At 57.1% G+C, this 21,591-nt stretch overlaps 1 protein-coding gene across 2 annotated transcripts; it reads right to left on the bottom strand.

Annotated features, from left to right (window-relative positions):
- Window positions 1-292: 292 nt before the first annotated feature.
- PDGFB (platelet derived growth factor subunit B) lies at window positions 293-20,338 on the bottom strand. Of its 2 annotated transcripts, none has more exons than XM_081249623.1 (7): window positions 20,208-20,338; window positions 11,268-11,364; window positions 8,843-8,932; window positions 7,118-7,323; window positions 5,571-5,712; window positions 2,287-2,437; window positions 293-1,906 (listed from the first exon to the last, which is right to left on the bottom strand). In XM_081249623.1, exons 1-6 carry the CDS (start codon window positions 20,268-20,270, stop codon window positions 2,313-2,315), a joined length of 723 nt encoding a protein of 240 aa, XP_081105749.1. In that variant the 5' UTR covers window positions 20,271-20,338; the 3' UTR covers window positions 293-1,906; window positions 2,287-2,312. The 2 variants fall into 2 exon arrangements, with proteins under 2 accessions (XP_081105749.1, XP_081105750.1); XM_081249624.1 differs by having other exon boundaries at window positions 293-1,757.
- Window positions 20,339-21,591: the final 1,253 nt, after the last annotated feature.

Here is a 21,591-nt window from a genome sequence, read left to right as displayed (position 1 = left end):
CCAGTGACAAGCACAGGGACGTGGGGTCCAGGTATCAGGAGCTGCAAGCGGGACCAAGCCATACAGAGTGGGCTGTCTGGCTCTCACCGGCTCCCGGACAGAGGCCTCCCTCAGAGCAGCGGGCCGGCGTGTGCGCATGCATGTGTAAATGTGTGTGTGCGCACGCACGCACGCATGAGTTTGCGCCTGTCTCCCAGAGCGAGAGGAACCCGTCGTAAGCTGTCGGCAAATCCTGCCAATGCTTAAAGGGTAATTGTCACATGCAGTGCCAACAGACAGATCTCCGGCGGATTCATTTGGTTTTGTTTTGTGGTTATTTTTTTTTTACAACTTTAAATACGGAATATAAATAAATTTTACATTTAAAAAATAAAAGGAAAGCCCCCAAAAATATAATCACCGACTTTACAAACTGAAGGAAGCAGATTGGGGAGATGGGGGGAGGGGGAAAGTGCAGTAGAAGGTGGAAAGGGAGGTGGGAGCTCAGACCCCACCCCTAGGGGGCCCTGGGGATCTTTTCCCTTTTCTCCCCCACTCCCAGCCCAATAGCTGGTTTCCTGGGAGGAGCCACCAGAGATGGAACTCAAAAAGATCTAAGAAGAGGGGCGTGTGCAGGGGCGGAGCAAGGGCTACCCCCTACCCTTGGAGACCTTCTCTTGGGTTTTTCACACCTGCCTAAAGGGGAGACTGCTTGAGCTGAGGACCTGGGGAAATGGAGGCCACAGGGACAAGTGTTGCTCCCCAGTCCCCCACCAAGGGCTCAGTCCTGTCTGACCGCTCCAAGTCGTGGACTGGGTCAGAGGCACAGCCAGTCCACACAGAGCCTTTGTGTCAATTAGGAAAAGGATCCCTTTCCTCAAGACACTTTACCTCCATCTGCCAAAAAATTGTCATAATAAATATACAAATTGGCCATGTCTATGGTTGTGTGTGACCTGTGCTCCCTGCATGCAGTGCCCTTGTGCAGTGTACACCCTGTACAACCTTACATGGCAGTCTTGGCTGGGCTGGGATACGACAGGCAGGCCCCCTGCTGCCCTGGGCCCTGGTCTTCTGTCCTACAGAGCAATGACTGGGGTTATCTGTGGCCTCAATAAGGGGTCCAAGAGCCCCTTGGTGGAGCAGACTGAAGGGTCAAGACAGGAGGAGACACAGGGTGGAGGTAGAGAGATGAAACAGAGGAAAAAGTGAACAGGGGGAGTGGAAGGAGGCAGTGCATGCCCAGGTCACCATCTCCATCCACCTCCGGAGCAAAGTTCATCTCTAACCCGTCTGAGAGGGCACTTGGTTGCCTGGTGCTCTGGCCACACCTGCCTTGAGGAGTCCGCATCTTCAAAGAATTCAAACGTATAAAATGAAAAGAAGCCACTGTGAGCAGAGGTAACCAAGGGGAGATGACCGGGCCTGGGCATTGCAGGAGGGGGTTTTCTCCAGTCTATGCTTCCCAACATGGTCTCAGCCACAGGAGTATGAGTACCCTGGCCTGCCTGGGGGTGCTCCCGTCAGAGCTGGCTGCAGGTCCAGGGACCAGGCAGGCCATGCTGAGAGGTCCTCAGGCCCACGAGCAGGGTTTCAGGCCAGTCCGTAGCGCTGGGGAAGGAAGCTCCTTTCCCCCAACAGCGACCCCCATCAGTCTATCTTGCACTTTCATCCCATTTTCTCCAGGTCAGGAGAGGAAGACAGCGATGGAGTCCAGGTCCTTCATTTCCTTCTTGAGCTTCTAGGCAAGATGCTGGAGGCCACTGAGGGGAGACCCACTGGTGGAAGGGTGGACGGACACGTGGATGGGTGGGGGAAGCACCATTGGCCGTCCGAATCAGGCATCGAGACAGACGGACGAGGGGAACAATATTATCACTCCAAGGACCCCATGGGGGCAATACAGCAAATACCATATTAAATAACCCTGTAGGCCAAGCAGAGGGACATGGGGATCAGAAACAGCCTAAGGCTCCATCCCACTCTTACAGGCAACCAGGGGCAGGGAGCTGGGGTCAACCAGCTGCCCCTGATTTTCAGCAGGGCTCAGGGCTGGAAGATTTGAGGTTTAGACCTCCCATCCTCTTAGGGCATACTGAGACACAGCTGGGCAGGGGTCCTTAAAGCGGCTCACCCAACCTGTGCCGTGGAAAAACTCCATTGAAAACTGGAAGAGGAGATCAAGGCTTAGAGGTTGGATTTTGTACGGGAAAATGCCTCTCCCCCCACCGCTTCCTCAGCCAAAGCCACAGGCCAGGGAGAAGGAACACGGGGTGCTGGGCCTCAGTTTCCCCGCTGGGTCCTCACCTGCCCGCACTCTCCTGCAGATGCCCCTAGGCTCCAAGGGTCTCCTTCAGTGCCTTTTTGTCATGCGTGTGCTTGAACTTCCGGTGCTTCCCCTTGGGGGGCCGGCGGACTCGCACCGTCCGAATGGTCACCCGAGTTTGGGGCGTCCTGGCTGCTTGAGAGAAAGAAAGGTCTGGTTAGCAGGTGGATGAACACTGGCGGGGATTTGGGGGTGTCTATCCCCTTGACTAAGGCCTGCCACAGACCTCCCCATATCCTCTGGGCTGAGAGAGGGGGTGGGAAGGGGAGTCTAGATTTGAACTCAGCCAGAACTCCTGGGTTCAAATCCCAACTCCACCGCTCACCAGCTGTACCTTAGGGACAATTCCTGAACCATTCTGTGCCTCTGCTTCCCCATCTGTGAAATGGGGATAACAAACTGCCCACCTCATGGGACTAGTGGAAGGAATAACTGACAATATGCTGGCAAACACAGAGGGGAGCAGATGAACTATGGCCTCAAGTTCTTTGTCATTACCCCACTGATATGCCCCTGATTTCCACGCCCCTTGTACCTGGACTGGACTTGGATCTGTTAACCAATTTAAGAAGGCAGACTGGTGCTGGTCAGTTCCAGGCATGAGCCTTAAGAAGGCCTGGCAGCTCCCACCTTTGCACTTTGGGGAACCCTGTGCTGTCACATAAGAAGTCTGGTTCGCCTGCTGGGGTTGCCACATGTGGGAGCCACATGGGGAGGAGGGGCCCTGGACTACAGGGAGAGGGATAGAGGCCCAGCTCTCCTAGTGCAGCCTCCAGATAACTGACTGCAACTGCAAGAGATGCAACCAGGACCACCCAGCTGAGCGCAGCCAACCCACAGACGGAGAGAGCATAGAAAATGACTATTGTCTTAAGCCACTAAGTTTAGAGAAGTGATCAGTAAATAGCAGCTGCTCTTATTCACTTGTTTCTTTTTTCCTTCCTTTGACCCCCTACTGAGGTTTCCACCCACCAACCTCAGCCTCTTCCAGTCATGGGATGGGGGAGCCACTAGGCTTCAGGCATAACCACACCCTTCCACCACTGACCTGGGCCTTTCCCTCCGTTGTACCTGTCGTCTGCCTGGCCCTAGCAATTCCGAGAGGCAGTACAGTGGGGTGGGCCAGACCACCTGGGTCCAAACTGGGCTCTCCCAGGTGTTAGCTGTATGCTTTGGGGAAAGTCACACACACTCTCTGTGCCTCAATCCCCACATCTTTAAAACTGAGAACAGCAGCCCTGGCCCCCTAGGTTTAGGAGATAATGCATGGAAATTGCCAGAAACCCTTAGCTAGCATGCACCTGTCAAAGTTCTAAGCTTATTTATCCTCACAGTGGGTACAGGTTTGTACAGTTAACAGATGAGGAAACTGAGACAGAAAGTCTGGGATTTGAATGCAGGGATCTGCCTCTGGAATCCATGTTTTCAACCACTGGGCTGTAAATCACAGTGCCTGCTAGTCTTGGTCAAGATTAGCACTTATGTCTCTCTTCCTCCTGGGCTCCTAGGTAGACATCCTAGCAATGAAAGTTTTCTCTGCCAAGCTCAAGGCCTGCCTCTTCCTGGGAGGCTTCAGAGTTCTCCCCAGCCCACCCAGCTACTTTGGGGCCAACACCTGACTTCCCACCTCACAGACACAGGCTCTCATGAGGCAGTTACCCCACTGCTGCAAGTAGGAAATTTAGGGACTCAGTGGGGTCTCAGGTCCCCCTTGAGGGAGGCTGCCCGAGAGGGCCAGAGACAGGGCCATCAGCAGGACGCTGGGCTGGGAAAAGCCTGAGCAAGTTCAAGGTCATCACTCAGCTCATAAGTGATAGGGCAGAGATTTGAGCCCAGGAGGTCTGACACTATCACACGTGCCACACCACCAGCTGCCACAGGAACTGTCACCCAGGGCCAAAATGCTGAAACTAAAATGGCAAGACCTACATATCAAGTGGTTGAACATGCCTCCTAAGAAACTGGTTCAGAAAATCACATGAAACGAAGGCAGGGAAAAGAACCCCATTCTAAACATAAAGAAGAATATAGGGGCTTCCCTGGTGGCGCAGTGGTTGAAAATCCGCCTGCCGATGCAGGGGACACGGGTTCGTGCCCCGGTCTGGGAAGATCCCACATGCCGCAGAGTGGCTGGGCCTGTGAGCCATGGCCGCTGAGCCTGCGCGTCCGGAGCCTGTGCTCCGTAACAGGAGAGGCCACAACAGTGAGAGGCCCACGTACCGCAAAAAAAAAAAAAAAGAAGAATATAATTTTTCCTGAATAGCAGTCATTCTCCATATTAACTCTACAGATAATTTACAACATGTCAGTTTGAAGCTGTCAAATTCTCAGCCTTCCTAGGTCATCCATGACTCAGCTCAGCTCTTAGAACAGGAGGAAGAGGCTGAGATGGCCCTGTCTTCAGGAGGCTTGTTAGTAAGAAATGACAGTGAGATTGTCCTGTCCCCTAACCAAAGAAAGTTATTGAAAATCCAAACAGTCACTTGCATGATTTTTTTATGCTCATCTAATCCTATTAACTTAATGAGTCTCATTTGATCCTTACTTTTCTCTTCGAGGGAGAAAACGCAGCAAGATAGTCAAAAGAACCCAAAACTAGATGTTCCAAGACCTGGGTTCCAGGCTCAACTTTGCCGCTATGCTACCTTCATGAAGTCCCTTAACCTCTCTGTGCTCCAGCAGCCCCATTAGTAACACTGAAGGACTGACTTGTAAGATCATCTCTAGCTCTAAAATTTTTTAGTCCTTAAAAAAAAAAAAGACGAGGCAAGTTAAGAGCCAGTGACAGCTGTCAGGGTGAGGGAAGAGCCAGGAACAGAACTTCAGGATACCTGAATTCTAGTTATGCCCCACCTGGAACTGGCTGTGTGACTAGGAGGAGGTGACTTCTGATCTGAGACCCAAGTGAAGAGCAGGACCTAGGCTTGTGAAGAGCCAGGAGGAGTGAGTTTCAGCCAGAGTGACATGTACAAAGAAAGGCCCTGAAGCAGAAACTTATTTGGCCACTCAAACAGGCCAACCTGGCTGGGGTGGCATAAGTGAGGGGGACTGGTTGGCAACAAGGCCAGAGGGCCAACCGGGGGCTACATCCTCACATAAGGCCTCCCAGGCAGGGGAGGAATCTGGGTTGTTGTCAGGGACATGGAAAGCTTCAGGTGAACTTAACCAGGGGCACGCCAGATCCAATTCCCCCAGCATGCCCCTGGCAGCTGCCATAGAAGAAGGGGGCTGAGCAATTAGAGGCAGACCCTGGATGGGCGGTTACCTCGCTGCTCCTGGGAACTCCCAGGACTTCGGGTCACAGATCGTGCCACCACCGTCTCACACTTGCACGCCAGGTGGTCCTCCAAGGTCACCGTGGCCTTCTTAAAGTTTGGCTTCTTCCGTACTATCTCAATCTTTCTTACCTGGAAGACAGAACCACCAAAGTGCCTCCGTAAGACCACACAGGCAGGGGCCGAGAGAGCTGCCTGCCCGCTCTGCCACCCAGCATCCCCTGCGGTGATCTTTCCTCGAAAGCCTGGATTGCAGCAGGGTAGGCGCTTTGGCCCAAACAATGGCAGGACCTTGCCCTCTGCTCTTCTCGTAGCTTTTCCATCAAAACAAGCCCTCCTGACCTGGTCTCCGGCAGCCCCCCTCAGATCCCCCAGAGAGGGAGAAAGGCATTTCCCGGTTAAGCGTGGGGCCTGTGGTGTCCTCATTCCCTGAGCGCCAGCCAAGGTCAGGGGCTGCAGCAGAGGCGGGGAGATGGTTGTCTGGAAGGAAGTGGGGGGAGGCTTTATCCAGGAGGGAGGCGGGAAGGGGGAGGTCAGCTGTCAGGTGTCCATCCACAGAGCTGGCAGTGTTGGGGACAGGAGATACCATGACAGTGGGCGCCGGGGTAGAAAGTGACATTGGTAATCTTGGGCCCAAGGCCCAGGCCTGGGATGGAAGGCGGGCACGAGGCAAGGCCACGGCTGACCATAGGGGAGGGGAGTGTGATGAGGTAGGCAGGGCACTTGGCGAGAGTAGGTAGGGAGCACCAAGCCGGTCCTGAGCCCTGGAGAGGCGTGCCCACCGCCCAGCAGCAGCTTGGCCCAGCCTGAGCTGGTGTGTGGGCGAGGCTGCCCCCAGGGGTGCAGAAACCTTTCCACATAAATCAGAAGACAGCTGAGACTTCTCTGGCCCTGCCCTGCCCCGTGTGAGACCAGGAGCTCCCCAGGATGGCCTCTACTCTAAAATTTCCCTTGAGTCAGAGTGTACACCCAATCTTTCCAGAAAGGGGACAGGATTCAGCATTCTGACTCTCTGCTGAGGGCTGCCCCAGCTCTTGCAGGGTCTATGGCCTGGGGGGGTCTCTCTACCCTCCTTGCTAGAGACACGACCTGTCAAAGGGAGATGGGCGGGTGTTAAAGATGCTGGGGCACCTAGCTGAGCCTCTCTCTGTGTGGATTGAAGAAAACTGAGAGCCCTGAAGAGGGGAGATCTTTGAGGGAAGTTGAACAGCTGCCCAGAGTGTTCTGAGTGTCCGATATGTTTGTGGACCTGTCTGTTCCAGGGACGTTTGGGGATTTGATCCCTGTAAAGGAGGAGGCAGCATCCTTTACATATGGCCCCATCCCGGGGGCCTGTCTGTGGCTCATGGTCACCGCAGCCTGGATGGCCTCAGTGGACCCATGGGCGGCCTCTGCACACCTGTCGGGAGGGAGCTTCTCGAGATCGGCCCCTCTGGACGGAGCCCCGGAGCCCGCCAGGAAGGCCTTTGGACGCCCCCCGAAGCCTGGTCAGCGAGTCCCGTGCCCCCTACCCTCAGGCTGGCCGAGGCCTGGGTACCTGAACGGGCCGCAGCTGCACTTGCGTGGGGCGGCACTGCACATTGCGGTTGTTGCAGCAGCCAGAGCAGCGCTGCACCTCCACGCAGGGCGGCCACACCAGGAAGTTGGCGTTGGTGCGGTCTATGAGGCGCCGCGAGATCTCGAACACCTCGGTGCGTGTCTTGCACTCGGCGATCACGGCTGGCTCAGCGACTGTCGGGGAACCTGGAGGGAGCAGGGACCTCCATCAGGGTGGTGGGCCTGTCCAGAAGCCCCACCAACAGGAAAGCTCCGCGCGGAGCCCCTCTGGGACTGCTCGCCCTCAGAAACGCTGGCCTGTCCCATCTCCTTCAACCCCAGCGTGGAGGGTTACCAGCCACGGAACTTGGGCAGGCTGCTGACAGGCTTGAGGCCTCAGTTTCCCCACGTGCAAAATGGGGATGATCAGGGACTTCCCTGGTGGCGCAGTCGTTAAGAATCCACCTGCCAATGCAGGGGACATGGGTTTGAGCCCTGGTCCGGGGAGATCCCACATGCTGTGGAGCAACTAAGCCCGTGGACCACAACTACTGAGTCCGTGCGCCACAACTACTGAAGCCCAAGCGCCTAGAGCCCGTGCTCTGCCTCAAGAGAAGCCACCGTAATGAGAAGCCTGCACACCGCAATGAAGACCCAATGCAGCCAAATAAATAAATAAAAATGGGGATAATGAGATCTACACCCCCAAACCACCGTAAGGATCAAGTGAGATCATTCCGAGAGCGCTGGCGTGGGGTACTCGTCAGTTTCCTCCCACCAGCCCTCAACCATTTTATTTGATGATTTCATACATTTATGAGTTTGCCTGGCATGTGGCCCTTCCTTGTGTATTATCTTGTAGCCACTCTCACATTGCTGTTTACACTGTAATCTATTCTTATGCTTTTGCTTCTTTCAAGCCTCAGTCTCCTCACCTATGAAATGGGAAAATAACAGTTCCTATACTGTACTTGCTGATCAAAGGAGTAAGTGAAACTTGGCCTACAGCAGGCTTACAGTCAACGCTGGGGCGACTGTCATCTGTCATTATTCACATATAGAGGAACTGAGGCTCAGAGAGCTGAATTAGCTGCCCAAATTCACAGAGCAAAGAGTGAAACTCAGGCCACCTGACTCTTATGTGGCGGGCCCCCCAGCCATGGTCTACAGAATTTTGGGGACTGCAGGTGGGCAGAGAGGAAGAGGGGCTTGGAGTGGGCACCCACCTCCCTAAGACAGCTTCTGTGGGACCCAGTGACCTGCACCCTCCTTTGCTTCACGCCTGCTGTCACAGGCACAGCACTTACGCTGCAGAGGAGACATGCAGCCTGCCAGCGGCACTGGGTTCAAGCAAGAAGAGCCACTTAGGATCCCAGCCCCACCACTTGCTAGCTGTGTGACCTCAGCTGCTTTTTTACCCTCTCTGGGCCTCAGTTTTCAACTCTATAAAATGGGGTTAATAATCTCTACCTCCAAGGTTGAACTAATGAACCAATGAGGTTTTAACGAACTATATTTAGAAAACAGTGTGTGTTGGTTGGGGGGAGGATGATGACTTAGCTCCTCAACAGAGGAGGGTATTTAAGGATGGTTGTGCTCTTTCAGTTTCACTCGGTCCTAAGTGTCAGAACGAAGGAGCAGGCCCTCCGGCCTCAGGCTGGCTGCATCCCCAATTCTTCCCTGGCTCCCACCTTTGAGAGGCCACCGTTCTCACCCTCAGTCTTACCTAGGCTCCTTCTCCCGCGGGATAAGCTATCCAGCTCGCCTCCAGAATGAGACCGGGTCAAATTCAGGTCCAATTCAGCCCCGTCTTCATCTGTAAGAGGAGGTCAGACACACTCTGAAAACTGTTGGCTGGCTCGACCACGGCTCTGGGGGCTCTGATGTGGGTTCCAGGGCAGGCGGGAGGACTGCTTCCCTCCCCATCCCCCCACTGGCACACCACTCCAGAAAACAGTCTCCCCTTCTGGCTCCCTGTGAACCCGAGGGTCCTAGCTCTGAGGAGGGGCCCCTCCAGGCAAACCCCAGGGTGGCCATGGGGCTCAGAGGGTCGTGGGGCCCTGACTGCATCGCCAAGGGATCATCAGCCCCACTCCGGGCCCTTCAACCACATATTTGGACAGAACCCATGTCAATGGAGTTAAAAATAACCCATCCCCTTTGCTACTGTAAGAGAACCCTCCTTGGCCTCCAGGGCAGGGTGAGGACCCAGAGCTCTGAAGGCCAGTTTCCAGTGCCCCTCCACCCAGCGTTCCCATAGGAAGTGCTGAATGGAGAAATTCCCAGAATCCCCAGGGGGGACCGGCATGCCCTGGACACAGCCCCTCTGGAGCCCCGGACAATGGCCCAGTTGGGCGGGGAAGAGGGAGGGAAGGAGAGGGATGGGGGTGGAGGCTGAAGGCAGAGACAGGAGGTGAAGAGCCAGGCCTGGTGGGGCGGGGGGTGGGTGTTGGGGGAGCCCTTGCCCTGCCCCCTTTTCGGCCCTAGTCTCTCTCCAGCCCCCAGTCTTTCACGGTGTTTGTCCCTCTCCCCCTAACATTTTGCCCCACTTCTGCCCTAAGTTGTCCATTTATTCCTAAAGTCACAAACCACAGCTCCCTTCTCTATCCTGGGTGGCCCTCATCTCAGCATCATTGGCACTCCTTGGACGCATCCCTCTCTCTAGAGATGGCGGCCGGAAGCAGCTGCGGGAAGTGAGGGTTGCAGAAGACGTGGAGTTCCTCACTGAACTGTGGGCAGCCCCTTCCAACTCTTGATGGCTGAAGCGCCAGCAAATAAACTACGGGGGTTGAGGACAAGCCCTGCTTCCTCCATGCAGCACCTCACGCTCCCGCTGTCTCCCCAGCCCACCGGCCCACTGGCCCTGCCCAAGACAAAGCTCCCGCTCATCCGTGCAGGCTCCCAGTGGGTCCTGTTTGGAGGAGACTGTGCTATAACTGGTGCCTTTCCGTCTAGCCTACTGCTCCTGCGTCAGCACGTCTGTCTGTCCTTCTCACTCCCTTCCTTTCTCTCTGCCATCTCTGGAATGTCCCTGGTGGGGAGGAGATGGGGAAAAGATGTGCTTTGTGGAAACGTTAAGTTGATTAGGAAAAAATAGCCACACGGCTGCCTTGAAACAGGTCCGCTATTGAAAACCTCATCTCGGAGCTCCCGACTCCCACCCGGGGTACACAGGGGCTGCCCGAGGGTGAGGGCCAAGGGCCTTGGGAAGAAACAGCAGAGAGGCTAAATTTGGAAGTTGCCCCATTGTGTTGACCAGGGCTGGCCAGTCGGGCATGGGGTGGGAGGTGTGGGAGACGTGGGGCGGGGGGCCTGGTGAACAATAGGTGGGCCCAGCTGGGGCCCCCTCCCGCCTGCCTCGCCAGCCCCCAGCACAGGCGGGTTTGAAAGGGCCCGGGAATGCTTTTGAGAGGGAGCCAGGGGCCCAACGGGGAGAGGAAACAAAGGCAGGAAATGCTGTCCCCCGTAGATAGCAGTCTGGGCAAGGATTACAAAGTGACAAAGAGACAAAACCCCAGAGGGAAGGGGAGCTGGGGGTGCAGGGGGGCTGCCGACCAGGGCTCCAGGGAACAGGCCAGAGGTTAGAATAGAATGGAATTTGCTCTGAAGGCAGCGTTTATAAATACATTCCCGACCCAGCCCGCCAGCCCCGCCACGTGTGTGCCACCAAGCACGTGCCCATGCGCTGAGCGCACTCTTGGGCAAGGGCAGGGCTGCCCACTACTGTGGGCCAGGTGTCCCCCGGAGACCTTGGAGACTGGGCCCTCGGCCGGAGGGGCAGGGAGAGGGACCCTCTGGCACCACCCTCCCCAGCTGAGTCCACACCCGGATGCACATTCGGCAGATGCCCTAGGTACCTTCTCCCTGCCCCCTCCTCTCGGCGCCCCACCCTCTGCACCCCGCCAGAGACACATGTGGGAGCTTCTCCCGCCACACCCCACATCCCAGGTAGCAACCCGTCCGCCTACTCAGCACTGCCTGGGACAGGTGTGGCTGAGCCCTGCGGGGCTGCCACAGGCCTCTGGGTCTCTGGATGCCAAGGGAGCGGGGATGCCCTAGCCAGATGCCCTGCCCCCTTGGCAGCGGGGATGCCCGCCCGGCTCCCCGGGACTCAGCGGAGGGCCAGAGCACAGGACGAGGGTTCAATTCACCTCCGGAGTCTCCGTGCAGCAGGCGTTGGAGGTCATCGAAGGAACGAATGGAGTGGTCACTCAGCATCTCGTAGAGCTCCTCGGGAATGGGGTCCCCCTGCCAGGCAGACACAGGGGGGCCAAGTGAGCTGGGAGCAAGGGCTTCCCAGCCATGGCCCTCTTCCCCCCAACACACACACTCCCTCCTATGGCAAGTTCCCATAGGGCTCCTTGGCCACGGACAAATGGACGGCCAGGCCGGGGGTGGGCAGGCAGGGGTCGGGGGGAGATTCCAGGCCTGACAACCAGTAGCACAAAGGCCCGGGACCAGATGCTGCGGAAGCCTCTACGATGCAGCTCAGATCTGCACCACTCCCCGCCAAACAGAACCTCAGCTTGCTTTAAGTTAGATTTGATCGTATGTATCTGTCTCCCCATCACACTACAGGTTCTGGAGGCTCCAACAATCTGATTTCTCTCTGCTTCCCCCCCATGCCTGACAGCTAAAGGCAGCCAGCATTTGCCATGGGAGATCGAATTATCCCCATTTGACAGAGGTAAAAACAGAGGCTCAAATAGGCGACATCCTTTGTCGGAGTCCTACAGCCGATAATCAGCAGAACCTGCATTCAAATCCAAGTCTTTCTGATGGCAGAGCCTGTACCCCCAGCCTCCTGGGTACACAAAGTGTTTAACAGATGCTTGAAGAGTTGGATGGTCTCAGGAGGCCACATGTACTAGCATTATCTATTTAGTCTCTCACTCAAAAGAGGAGGGAAGGGAATCCTCAGATACAGCGGGGAAACCTGAAAGCTCACCAGTGCCCCATGCCCAACCAAACCCTATTTTTAGAGCCCCTCTGGCCTGTTGCCAAAAACACTTGAAACTTAATAAGCACTTTAACAGGCCCCATTTGGAGCCAGGCTTCCTCCAGGGAAATCACAGGTCCTACAATAACATGAGAGCAGCCCTCATAGGAATGTCACGGCCCCGTCCCCCATGGTCCAGGGAGACCTGAGGGGCTGATGCCAAAGGTCTTGAAAAAGAGGTGAAGGCCTCTTTCTTGTGCCTCGGGGCAAAGAAAATGCGCAAGATCTGCTGCGTGTCCGGAACTCACACCTGTGCAGACACATGCACGTGCGCACGTAAACACACAGGAGGGCTCCGCCTTGTGGGAGGAGCCCCTGGGGAGGGTTTCAGCAGACCTGACTTACTACTGCCTGACCTTGGGTTGCACAAGTCTGTGCCTCAGTTTCCCTGGATTAAGAAGGGAGGCGCCCCTGCTCGAGCTGGTGCCCTGAACACTCCAAAGCCTGGAGTGCTGAGAGGCTTCCCACAGGCTGCCTCAAGGAAGGAACGCCGCCCTCTCCCTGCCTCTCCCTGCCTCGTGGCCAGTCCCCGGGGTGCTCCCCGAAAGGTCTGTTAGGAGCCCGGTGACTGATCACGTTCTAGCCTCCCCCAAAGCTCCGCCTCCTCATCACTTATCAACCCCTCCTCCAGGGGTCCCACCACACGCGGACCTGGCCACTGGAGTCAGCCCTGGAGCCAGAAGGCCAGGGTGGAGTGTGGCCATGTCCGCTCTTAAAGCAAATTCCTTGAGAGCTCTGAGCTGAGTTTCTTCATTGGCACGTGGAGCTTATAACCCTGCCTGGTGCCTAGGGCGGTCGGGAGGTATGAGGGAGAGAAGGGTGGGGGTCTAGCAGTAAGCTTGGCTTGGAGCTGGGGTCCACGACGGCACAGCCGGGAAACCAGGGGATGCGTGTGTGAGATGGGGGGGACGTCAACTCAACTGCCCCTCACTTTCCTCTCCCACCTCCACGTGGCCTGCCTCCTCCAACCCAGAGAGACCACGCCTTTGGTGGTCTCCAAATGTGGACACAGGACCCAACCCGCGGAACGGAAAGCAGCTGGCTGGTCTCCAGTGAAGCCCAAGGCAGGCCACTGCCCCTGAGGGTTTTGTCTGCCCCAGATCTGGTAGTCCAAAGAGCAGGATTTCACCTCTACCACTACTAACCTCCCCGTGAACTCAGGTTGGCCACCGCCCCTCTCTGATCCTGGCTCTCAGTTGCAAATTGAAGGGGTTGAAAACATTTGATTCAATTCTAATTCTGCCTGGGGGTCTTGGGAGAAGCAGCAGAGGAAAGCCCAGGGTGGGGTCCCCAGCCAGGTCTCCCAGGCTGCTTGTGGAGTAATGATTCAATTAACCCCCCAGGAGAGGGGCCCAACGGCCCAGGACCAAATGGCACATAGCACTCGTGCCAAGACCTCCTTGGCCCCTGGAGAGCTGGCTGCCGCTGCTGCTTCGGGCCAAAGCAGAGTAGGCAGACTCCCAAACAGGCCTACCTAGCAGATGCCCAGACCCAGCCTATGATGCAAAGGAGATGCTGTCTCATGGAAACAAACCCACAACCTCCCAGGCTGAGTGGGGAAGAGCCCAGGATACAGACAGGAGAGGTGGGAGGAGCACACAGTATGTGCTCGATAAACACTGGTAAAATGCATGAAGGACTCTCCCCTTGTCTCTGGAGTTGTCTCCTGTATGATTCTCCCCCTCCTCCCCGAGGAGGACCACCCCCGAGCACACTGCCTCCTAAAGAGTCCACTTTCTTCTAAGCAGAGATGCCATTCCTGCACGTGCTTTCAGTAATTTGGCCACTGGATGCCCGAACACCCTGAGAGCCCCTGGATTTGACACTAATACCACAGCTAACTTCTGTGAAGTGCTAACTACAGGCCAGACACTGAGTCAAATGCTGTACCAACTACCAACCCCGAGAGGCTGGCGCTTTTTGTATTCCCATCTTCCAGATGAGAAAGCTGAGGCTTAGAAAAATTCAGTAAACAGCTACAGGTCTACACGACTCGTAAGTGGCAGAGTGGGCCCCTCTCTCCCAGTGCCATGGAGCTGCCTGGGCATTAACCTCAGTTCCTGTCAGCTCCCCACCCTGCAGGGGTCATGAGCAGCAGTTCTCAATCAGGGGCGGGTGGGCCCCCGGGGGACACTGGTCATGCCTGGAGGCATTTTTGGTGGTTATAAATAGAGGAATGCTACTGGCATCTAGTAGGTGGAGGCGAGTGAGGCTGCTAAACATCCTTCTATGCACAGGACAGCCTCCACAATAAAGAATTCTCTGGTCCCAAGCATCCACGGTGAAGAGATGGAAAAGCTCTGTAGTAGACAAAGCAAGGGCTTCAGCTGCCAGGGAAACCTGGGTTCTTGGAGTCAGGCTTTTGACAACCTAAAGCCTCAGCTTCTTTTTTTTTTAAGTCAAACTTTTTATTGAAGTGTAACATACACACATTAAAGTACAGAGGTCATAAGTATACAGCTTAATTAATTTTCACAAAGTAAACACATATCTTGAGAAATAAACAGACCATCCCAGCACCTGAGATGCTCTCCTTGCATCTCCTCTTTGTCACAACTCCTTTTAAGGGTGGCCACCATCCCATTTTCTATTACTGTTAGGTTTGTCTGATTCTGAACTATGTTTTCTTTGGTAATGGGCTTCTTTGTTCAACATTATATTTGTGAGACTTATCCAGGTTGCTGTATTTAGTAGTGGTTCATTCATTTACATTCTATTAAATAAGTATTCCACAATTTATTTATATGTTTTACTTGATATATTTTTGGGTTGTCTCCATTCTGAGGCTATTATAAATAGGGCTGTTATTAAAATTCTTATATTTCTCTTTGGGTGCATATTAGTATAATTAAAATTAAATAATGGGCGATGGTTGCATAACTCTATGAATTCTGAATTGCCAATTTCTGCAAAGAAGCCAGTTGGGATTTTGATAGAAATTGAGTGGAATGTGTAGATCAATTTGAAGATTAATGCCATCCTAACAGTATTTACTATCCTAACCCATGAACATGGATGTCATTCTTTTTATTTAGATATTTTAAAATTTCTTTCAACAATGCTTTGTACTTTTCAATGTATAAATCTTACACTCCTTTTGTTAATTTTATTCCTAAGTATATTATTCTTATTGACGCTATTATAAATGGAATTGCTTTCTTTTTTTTTTTTAACATCTTTATTGGAGTATAATAGCACAGGGAGATCAGCTCCGTGCTTTGTGACCACCTAGAGGGGTGGGATAGGGAGGGTGGGAGGGAGACGCAAGAGAGAGGGGATATGGTGATATATGTATACATACGGCTGATTCACTTTGTTATACAGCAGAAACTAACACAACCTCCGCTTCTTTATCTTTTAAATGGGGCTAATAATACCTCAGCGGCGTTATTGGGAGGCGGAATCGCACCTAGCAGAGCAGCCAGCAAATGATGGGTAGTTAATGAGCCCTGCTGTGATCCCCATGCATTCCTTCAGTGTGGCTCCTTGAGGGCAGCAGCGAGCAGCACGCATGCGCGGGGCCTGCAGTGCAGGACATTTTTGAGGATGACAGTGGGTAGGTGGAGAGTATGTGGCTTTGCATTATCCCTGTGCCGGGCCACAGGAAATGACACCTGAGCCCCACACTGGCACTTGCCTGGGGCCGTGTGGGCTGGTGGGTGGGTCCCTTCCGGGGCTGGGGGTGGCTGAGAGGTGGGCAAATTCAGCCTGTGGTCAGCTCCAGGATGCAATGCCCTGGGAGAGACTCACATGGGCACCTGCTGGGGTCAGAGGTTACTCGAGGTGTGGGAGGGTGAGCAGCCCGGAGCCCGGGTTTCCGGGGCACAGGTTCTAGAAGCCTCCTTAGGGTGGGCAGCTCCCCCTCGGAGATAGGAAAGGAGGCCTGGCACCCTGATGAAGCTGCCCCAGATCTCAGGCCTGGGGTTCCTGGCAGGGCGAGGGCGTGGCAAGAAGGCAGCTGGGGCACAGCCAGCTGTGGGAGCCAAGGCAAACAGCCTCCTCCCCACCTCACCCCTAACGCCAGCTGCGCAAGGTAGGAAGGGCACAAGCTAGCTGAGGCCAGGTGAATTACCTGCTCCCAGCCAGGCTGGCAGATTAAAGGGGCTTGGACCCCACCCTCTGCCTGGGCCCCAGCTGTACACACAGATATACACTCCCCAGCCTGCCTGCCGTTCAGCTGAGGGAGACAACACGGGCTTGGCCCAAGCAAGCAGGGGCGTTGTCAGTGGCTGGCAGAGGGAAAAGGCCTCGGAGCGCCCGCCTGCCTGGGAGTCTCAGGCCGGATTTAGAGTCAATGCCAAAGCCAAGCCCTTTGAAGAAGCCTTCTCTGGGCAGACCACAGAAGCCATTTAGAACCAGCCTTTCCCACCTAGCATTTCCCTGCCTTATTGCTCCTGGGACCCTCCACTATTACTGTTAGCCCAGCCCCCCACTGGGCTCCCGCGTCTCCCTCCAGCAGAAAAACTGTTAGACCAGGAAGAGAGAGGCCAGGGCAGCAATTACAATCCTGGCAGCGCATCGCAGTCACTGACCCCAGCCACCCCTGGTCCCAACTCCCAGCCCCGAGTGGGGCCCAGGAATCTGCATTTTCAGAAGGCCGTGTAATTCTGCTGCTCTTGGGGACTCTGAGCTGATCCAACCTTCTCATTTTTTTTTTTTTTGTAGGTGGTAGAAACTGAGGCCCAGCTCAAGATACCCAGAACCTCTGCAATCTAATTTTCCTTCTGTCTCTTTCTCTCTATCCAGTCTAATCTTGGCAGTCCAAGTACCAAGACACGGAAAAGAAAGAAGTGCTTGTCTCTCAAGATGGGGGTGGGGGGAGGGAGCGATGCAGGGGGACTCAAATGAAGATGCCTACTGGAGGGCAGCATGGCTACTTGGGGCTGCCCTGCGGGAGGACTGAATGAGGCCCCGTTTATAAAGCACTTAGCAAGCCCTAGATACATGTCTGGTCCTTCCCTCCCCGCCCCCGCAAGGATTCACTGTCCTTTCCACAAATATTTACAGATTATCCACCATGGGCCAGGCACCGTTCTAAGCAGGGGAGACAGTGGTGACCAGGACAAAAGCTCTCTAGTGGGGTTTATACTCTGGTGAGGAAAAACATATAATAAACAACTAAATAAATCAGAAAATGAACATAGTTGTGCTAGAAGGGCATTTCAGTGGGCGGGGGGGGGGAGGGCGGCGGTGGTGGTGAGGAAAGACTCTGAAAGGGACTTATGAGGCCCATGGCAAGCACTGCTTTACACTCCTGCTGAATCAATCTCTCTCTTGCTCACATACACACACACTGTTCCTAGGTCTTGCACCAGAGCCTCCAAATTCTGTTTGATCCTAACCTGTAGCAAGTCAGTCTCCCACTACCTAAGGCCATTAGCAAACCAGAAAGAAGCTGCGTGATTGAAGGTCTGCGGGTCCCTTCACTCCTTCTCAGCAGAACGATGCAGAGGCCAGAGACATCACATGACAAGGAGAGTCACCCTCCCGGAAGCCAGCTCAGTTGATGGAGATGGGACCTTATGGGACTCAGCCGACCCTCAGCCAGGCCCCACCTCAGAGCTCCCCATCCCTCCTTCCCAGCTGCTGAGACCTCCACCTGAGGCTCAGTACAAGCGTGCCAAGGACATGGCCAACCCCAAGGCGACCTCCACCAGCAAGCCCTCCTGGACTGGCTCCCATGTCAACAGGTTTTCCCTTTAGGTCTCCTCCCTTAGAGACTCCTGAGGCTTACTCAGGCTCTGCAGGAAATTGCTTCGTAAACTGCAAAGCACTACACAACTGTGGGTTCCTAAGGCCATGTTCAAGGATGCTGTGATTCAAGTGAGGAGAAAGGCACCAGCTTCCGTGCCATAGCCTCCCCACCAAACACACATACCCCTGGAGCTCTGGAAAAGGAGGAGGAGGTGCTGGATGAAGCTGGAAATGGAAAGGGCAGGCCTGGGAAGGCCTTCTCCAGCTGTCACCCAGCCTCTCCAGAGCGGGCTGGGATCCCCAAAGAGGATAGAACAGTCAGGGGTGGGAAACCCCCTCAGCCATTCAGGGTCATCCAGTCTTGGAGGTTCAAAGAAGGGCTTATTTGAAGGGAGAAACACTCTGGACATCACAGCGCCCCCCATTTTCGGCCACATGAGCATGGTTTTAAAAAGCAATCACAGAAGAATAATGCTTGAGGGGCTTCGAGCTGACCTGACCAGACAAAAACCAGTGGGTGCTGTGGAGCCGGGACCTGACGGGAGGGTCCCTGTTTCCATTCCCTCATAGGACCCAGGAAAGAAACGGGGTCGCTGCAGAGATAACTAGCTTCCAAGGCCCACGGTGGGCTCACCTGTTGCGCGGGGGTGGGCACCTGGTGCATGGGGGTATAGGGGCCGTGCGTGCCTATGTGCGTGCGTAGGTGTGCGCGCACGTGTGCTCAGGCTGCGTGTTCGGGGGCCGTGCGTACGTGTGTATGCGGTGCGCGCGCGTGTGCCCCGCGTGTGCACGGGCGTGGCGGCGGCGGGCGCGCGACCCGGACGCGGTAGTGCGTGCCCGTCGCTCTGCGCACCCGCCCGCCCGCCGGAGCGCAGCATCGCCTCCGGCCAAGAGTGTGCATGCGTGGGGTGAGTGAGCGAGTCGGGGGGCCGGGCGGGGTGGGCTGCGCAGAGCAGCGGCGGGGGCGCCGCCGTTCCCAGGACGCCCTGGCACCGGGCCCAGCCCCCAGACCCCGCGGCGAGGCAAAGCGGCAGCTGGGGCCGGCCGGCGCCCCCCTTCGCAACAGCTGGACGCGGCCCGGGGGGCTGCGGGAGCGGAGAGGAGGGGGCGTCGGGAGGGGCCTGTAGGCTGCCGGGCTGAGCCCCGCGTCCTCCCTCCCGGGTGCTGGCCGCAGGGGGTGGCCGCGGAAGGGCGGGGCCCCAGGGCGGGCTGCCGGCGGCCCTCGAGGAGCCCCGAGAACAAAAGGAGACGGCGACGGCTCCTCCGTGGTCAAAACAACCTGCGCTGGCGGCGGCCCAAGGCCCGGCCGCGGCCTCGGAGCTCTTCACCTTAACCCCTTCGCCGCCGCCTCCTCCTTCCTAAGCCTCGTTAGAGGCCGAGAGGGGCCGGCCCTCCCCGGGAGCAGGCGAAGTGCGGGCTCCCGGCCGCGGCCGAGCAGAGGCGGGACGGGACCCAGGCACGCCGCGCTCCCCGCTGCCCTCTCCTCCCCGGCACCTCGCGCCTCCTCCCTGCCCCGCCCCCTTTCCCACCTGGATTCCGGGTAGACTTGCCAACTCACTGCTACGTGAGGCTGGGAGGGGTGCGGGGGACTCAATACAATCTGATAGCTCCCGCAGACGTTTTTACACCCCAGCTCTGCTAGGCTTTTACAGGCGGCGCGCTCCGCACCCTGCGAGCGGGGGAGAGAGGTGCGTTCTCTCGCAGGGTGCGGGCGCAGGTATGGCGCGACCTCAGGCACACCCCGCCCCGGGGGCTGGATTCCCTAAGACCCCCCACTCCTCCCCTAATCCCAAGTGCCCAAAACCTCTCTCGGCACCCACTGCGCCCAAGACACAGGCTGCTCCTGCACCGCACTCTGGGACCGGGCAAGACCTGCACGGGTCCCGAGGGCACCCAGCCCGACCGGGAGCTGGAGCCAGGGTGGGACGGAAACCCCAGCCGAAGACTGGCGTGGCTGCCACCACCGGTGCGCGAGCTCGCACCTCCCGTGCAAGCCGGGTCCGGGACAGGACCTAAGCTGTAGCCGAAGTGGGCTCGGGAGGACGCGCTGCCTGCTGCCTCGGCACCACCCCAGCCCTCTCCCTTGGGCTAGGAGGGGGCTTATTCTCGGGTTCCTGAGGGGTGGGAGACAGGACCACACACACCTTCCCCTGACGCCTAAAAGCTCGGAGATCTGAGATCGCCCCTGGGAAAGAAAGGCACCGCTGCCCCCTCCTCTTAGAGCCTGGCACCTCCCGGACCTCGCGTCCCAGCCCTCGGAGGTCACCTAGCGCCCGGCGCCAGACCCAGGGGCTGCATGGGTCCAAAGTTCACTGCAGCGAAAGGAGAGGGCGATCAGGGGGTAGGGGTCGGGGGTAATGAATGAAGCGAAGCAGCCCCAGCCGCCGTCGCAACTCACCTCGGCGCTGACCAGACGCAGGTAGCAGCAGAGAGACAGGAAGAGCGCCCAGCAGCGATTCATGCCGACTCCGGGCCCGGCCCCGCGGGGCCCCGGACGCGTGGACCGAGCGCGCCGCCCCCGCGGCCAGGGTGGGGGGCGGGGGCTGGGGAGGGAGGTGGGCTCTGCTCGGGTCTGCGGCGATCAGGCGCTCAGGCCGCTGCAGCCGCCGCCGCGGCTCACCCGCATGGCCCCCGGGCGCCGCCGCCCCCAGCCCGGGCTCCGTCGTTGGGGGGTTGGGGAGGACCTGGGCGCCGGACCAGGGTCCGAGGCCGCTACCTGGGCGGATCCCGAGCCCGAGCGAGCATCCACGGCCGGGGGGCTGCGTCGCGAACCAGCCGAGGCGTCTAGCCGTGTGGGGGCGCCCAGGGGACTCCAACCTCGAAGAGGAAAAAGAACACGGCAGTCGATGGTTCGTCTTCGCTCGCCGGCTAAAGGCGTTTTCCTCTGCCCGCCGGCTTAGGTTTTTTGCAACATTTTCTGGAAAGGGCTCCGAAGTCGGAAAGCGCAGAGCTGGGCACCTCAAAGCCAAAGTCTCCCCCAAAAAACTTTTTCCAAAGTTGGCTTTGCAGCGGCGGCTCGAGTACCCGGGCAGGGAGAGGTGCAAACTCCCGCCCGGGCCGGGTGGGGGGGCCGGAGCGTGTGCGCCCTGGCGCGGGGCCCGGGCGGCGGGCACGGCTGCTCCGCGCGCGCGTCGTGCCCGCTGCGCGCTGGACCGGGCCCGGCAGACAGGTGGACGCGGCGCGATTCGGTCGGTCCGTCTGCCCGCCCGCTCGCCGCTCTGGGCGTCCTCTGCGGGCTGCGAGTTGCGGCTGCTCCGGCTTTCTCTTTGCAACGAGGCTGGAGGGTGGGCTTTTTTCCCCCTTTTTGCGCGTGTGTGTCTGTGTGTGCGCGCAAAATATCCCTATCTCGGGAGTGAAAGATGGGCGCTGGCGGCCAGAGGGGAGCCCTCAGGGAGGCAGCGGGGGAGGCTGCGGGCGCACGGGGAGGCAGGCGGGCTGCTCCCAGCGGCAGGAGGAGAAGTTGCCACCCTTTCAGCTGTTCCGGCCTTTATAAAGGAGAAGGGAGAGTGCGAGAGGTGGGTGGAGACAGCCTTTCCTCTTCTGGCCGAGAGTCAGTACCGGGAGGGGGGAAGGGGGGCGGGAGCTCCTGGAGGGCCTGAGGCGAGGATGGGGTGCCTAGGGGTTTCCAAAAGCCCAGCAGCCCCTCCGCCCAGAAATCTGGTCCCTGGGAAGGTAGAACTAGGAGCAACCAAACGCTGGGCCTCTCAGCACAGTGTCTGTGGCCTGGTTTCTAGCCCACGTGGTTGGGGGCAGGGGTGTCTCCAAGGCTGCTGGCTTGCAGA

This window comes from Mesoplodon bidens (genome assembly GCF_964165515.1).
Source record: "Mesoplodon bidens genome assembly, chromosome: 11".
In the NCBI taxonomy this organism is placed as follows: domain Eukaryota; kingdom Metazoa; phylum Chordata; class Mammalia; order Artiodactyla; family Ziphiidae; genus Mesoplodon; species Mesoplodon bidens.
Note: the sequence above shows the minus strand (reverse complement) of the source record. Positions and strands in the feature narration are given on the sequence as shown.